The sequence below is a fragment of the Etheostoma spectabile genome, chromosome 14 (assembly GCF_008692095.1).
Source record: "Etheostoma spectabile isolate EspeVRDwgs_2016 chromosome 14, UIUC_Espe_1.0, whole genome shotgun sequence".
NCBI lineage: Eukaryota > Metazoa > Chordata > Actinopteri > Perciformes > Percidae > Etheostoma > Etheostoma spectabile.
In genome coordinates, this window is record NC_045746.1 from 1358418 (window position 1) to 1362214 (window position 3797).

Here is a 3797-nt window from a genome sequence, read left to right on the forward strand (position 1 = left end):
AAAAAAAAAAAAAATTACCGTTGTCTTCCTATCGTCTGCGGTTGTCTCCTCAAATGGCTCGTTGAGCTTAAATTTGATTTCGGTAGTTTTGAAGGTGCTCTGAGACTTCAGGCATACAATCCCTTGATCGTCCACGGTCACTATCAAATTGGGCTTGGTCCGATTCCCCACCTGCCGGGTCGCAAATCCCACACCTGCACAGCGGAGGGGCAAGATCAAAGTGCATTAAATATAAGCAAAACACGTATTAGTAAAAAATAACTTGTGTTGGACGTCCATTTAATAAAGCAATACATTTTAATTTAATATTTTTTATTTATTTTTTTAAAATCAGATACGCCAATTCAAATGGACTTTAAAGCAATTGGGTTATTCTCTTTAACGGTACACATTTTAAATGACCTGAAATGAACGTTAACTTAGCCAGCTACTAAAGTTAAACAAAAAGGCAACGGACTTCACTGTAACCTTATCACCAAATTAGCAAATGACAACCTGATAGTAAATGGCCTTCAACTAGCTATAAACCCCCACCACACTCTCACCAATTGCTTTCATGTAGTCGTCAAAGTTCTCGCTGGAAATCATCTTCCACGTCCCAATAAATTTCTCAACCATTTTTGCAGTTTCTGATGTGATATCCTCGACGACGCCAACCAGCTGTGTGACTCGGGGTTCAACTCTCTTCCAGTGTGGGAACAGACTCGCTTTTAAAGGGACAGCCTGTCGTTAAGCGACGCAGTAACAACCAATCACAGCATGCTACGTCACATAGTAGAGCGTTGATTTCCCGCCTCCAGCCTGCTAGCTCCTAGCAGGTGTAACTAAATGGCTTTTCTCATGAAGGGGTGTTTAAAAAGTAGTTTTTTTCATCCCAAAAGCTGAATCATCTTCATAAGTTTTTTGTTTATATTCTGAGCTAAATGGGAATCTGTCACTTCTCATCATAGGAAAATCTCAACATATTGTAATTTTAATCAAGGCAAACAATGGTTTATTTTGTATGTTGTTATATGGGATATGTTGTTAGCACATGTCCCAGGAGCCTTAAACTAGTGGCACACTGTTAAAATCTCAAGGGTGATGTAGTGGGTAAAGGCTAACCATTATTTATTTCAAAACCCCTAGGGTTGTTACCAATGGCTTTATTAATGGTGAATAAATTATTTACTAATGGTTTATAACTCAATAATGTCGTCACGCGTGGGTTGGTGAGATTGTTTAAAACCACTCATTTCTACAAATGGGCTGTACACCAAAACTTATATGTTAACAACTTATCCTTTGCAATGGCAGACTTGATGTTTAAAACCACATATTCTCTTAATAAATTATTAATGTAAATAAATATTACAAACTTAATGGCTTGTTAGGTAGCAAGAACCCCATTAGCATTCATAATGGATTAGTTACATTGATAATTGTATTATATGAGCAACTGGAATTCTGTTACAATCTCATAATCCATAATGTCCTCATAACTGGTCTTTAATCCATAAATACATTAATTATTCACTTTCCATTAGGTACAACTAATAAAATAGTTTAAAAAGTGCGGCTTATAAGGAGGTGGTACTAATTCTACTCGTATAGTAGAAAACATTAAAAATAAAGTTATTTAGATCAGAATATTAATGGTACACCCCATCAGGAACATGCTTCAGCTTGTCAGAGAAACTGATGAAAATACATTTTCTACGCCAAAATAAATGTAATAATAATCCATCCATGGAGAAAACCCATTAAGTTACAAATGCTAATGGACAGAAAGTAGCTAGCAGAAGGGACAGGATTTCAGTTATCTGTGCCTGAGTTAAAGGGTTTTTTTTTCTTCTCAGCGGGGATGCATCTAAAACTGTTCCAAATTACATTTAAGCCTGCTGTATCAAAGGTTAGAGCTTGCATAATATTCTTTGAAACACTAAAATTATCTCTTTTATCAGGAAAATGGCACATTATGCAAGGACACACCATGACCCCGTACTGATCACAGCAAATGTTGTCAGCAGTTTAAGCATTTCAATTGAAGTCTTTAATAAGGATAAAATAAGCATAGCTGATGGGGCTAAATTATTTTGTCTGAACAAGAGAGTGCAGTATACGTTTTCCATTTGACAGCATATAAATTCATGCTGACAGCAAAGAACATCTGGTAGGATTTGATTCCTAAATGGTTTTTGGGATTTGGATTTGGATTGTGTGACTCAAGAGGAAAGAGTAAGGAAAGAACTGACTCAGTATCATGCCTGCAAACAATGCAGGAGAGCTTTAGTGGATCAAAGGTCAATCCCCACCAGAGCAGCCACATTTCAATATTAATTACAAACATTCAAGAATATACACAGCTAAATACAGACACAGTCAACACAAATACATTTAACATGAGGATCATTATTTTTTTGCTGCAACTTTTGCCTGTGGATCCTTGGCTGTGCACAGTGACTGAAATGCGCTCAGCATCTCGCTGCTGGTCAACTTTGCTCCCTTCAACAGCAGCTTCTCTCCGTCTACTGTAACAGAGAAACACAAAGACACAATGAGATGACTCATAACGACACATTGACAGATCTCTCAGTATAAAGTGTACAAAAAGCAAAGAGGTGAAAAGTTAAGTGAGCAGAAGATGAGTAACATACACTGTGCAGCGTCTATACAATGTTCTGCTGACCTGTGGCAGACATTTCTACTTTCATGAGTACTTGACTTATTGTGCGTGAGTAATATCATGCAGTAAAAACTTCAGCATGAACTTCCAAGGCTAGATCACACATTCCTGAGTTGTATACACTAGGGGTTGTACTGCATGCACAGAGTTCACTTTTCCTGTGTTTAATCAACAAGGAATAACACCCACCGGTACACAACACTGATCCATTCCATACCTTTCAAATCTTTATTAAAGATAGAGCCCATCTGGACCTAGTTCTGTAATTAGTAATTAAAACAAGTCTAAATGGTGTCTTCAAGCACTGGCTCAAGTAAACTTCTTAGGTGGATAAACGCTAAAAGGGGTCTGTAGTCGCTTCACATTCCCTTAAGATAGTTCAATTTAAATAAAATAAAGAAATGAATTTTATTTTATAGCAAATCTGAGGACAGTAATATGTCAAAATGTAATTTATGTGTTCAGATGCATTAGATGCCATTAGTTTTTTATTGTAACTCTGCTGTTGTCCATCTGTCTTTGACTCTATGTCTCCCTTAGCCAAAACTCCCCACGTGTGTCAGTGTTAAATATTTTCTTTAATACCATGTGCTTGAGGTTTTACAGATGCCAAATTCAGAATCATCTTTGCTAATTACTTAACCATATATACTATGTACTTTGTCTCTATACAGTATAAAAAATGTGTTGTAAAATTGAGCTTTAAAAACTTGACACCTGAAAAAACAACACAAGATGGCTTTAAGGGAATTAAAAAAAAAGTATGACTTAATGAGTTTTATGACTCTACATGTCTTCAGTGGATCAAAACAATGGCAGGAATCAGAACTGCAAATGCAAATCTCCAGCCACAATCACACTGCCTCATACAGTCTCACTGTATGAGGCACTGTACGGGAAACACTGTTAAAGATTTACATTTAAATGTGGTCGGGTAATACTTACGATAAGTGATATCCACTACGGGTTCAGACTTGTCGTGTTTCACCGTCGATATCACCTCACAGTTCATGTTGGTAGCTCGGGCCTTCTCTGAGCCCACCATGGCCAGAAACTCCCTGTAGGGCATAGTGCAGCGATGGAAAGTAACTAAGTACATTCTATCACACTCTCTCACACACTCTCACACACT

At 37.2% G+C, this 3797-nt stretch overlaps 2 protein-coding genes across 2 annotated transcripts in view; both read right to left on the reverse strand.

Moving 5' to 3' along the window:
* fabp4a (fatty acid binding protein 4a) overlaps window positions 1-748 on the reverse strand; it is a 1572-nt gene extending 824 nt beyond the window's left edge. Inside the window, exons 1-2 of the mRNA XM_032535812.1 lie at window positions 546-748; window positions 19-194 (exon numbers count right to left, since the gene is read on the reverse strand). Of these exons, the coding sequence (XP_032391703.1) occupies window positions 19-194; window positions 546-618 (249 nt within the window). The 5' untranslated portion in view covers window positions 619-748. The remainder of the gene's footprint in view (window positions 1-18; window positions 195-545) is intronic.
* A 1492-nt stretch (window positions 749-2240) lies between these two features.
* The window catches only part of mrpl53 (mitochondrial ribosomal protein L53), a gene marked incomplete at its 5' end in the record, with an annotated part of 3892 nt that continues 2335 nt past the window's right edge, over window positions 2241-3797 (reverse strand). The window contains 2 exon segments of the mRNA XM_032535813.1: window positions 2241-2510; window positions 3611-3723. Of these exon segments, the coding sequence (XP_032391704.1) occupies window positions 2392-2510; window positions 3611-3723 (232 nt within the window). The 3' untranslated portion in view covers window positions 2241-2391.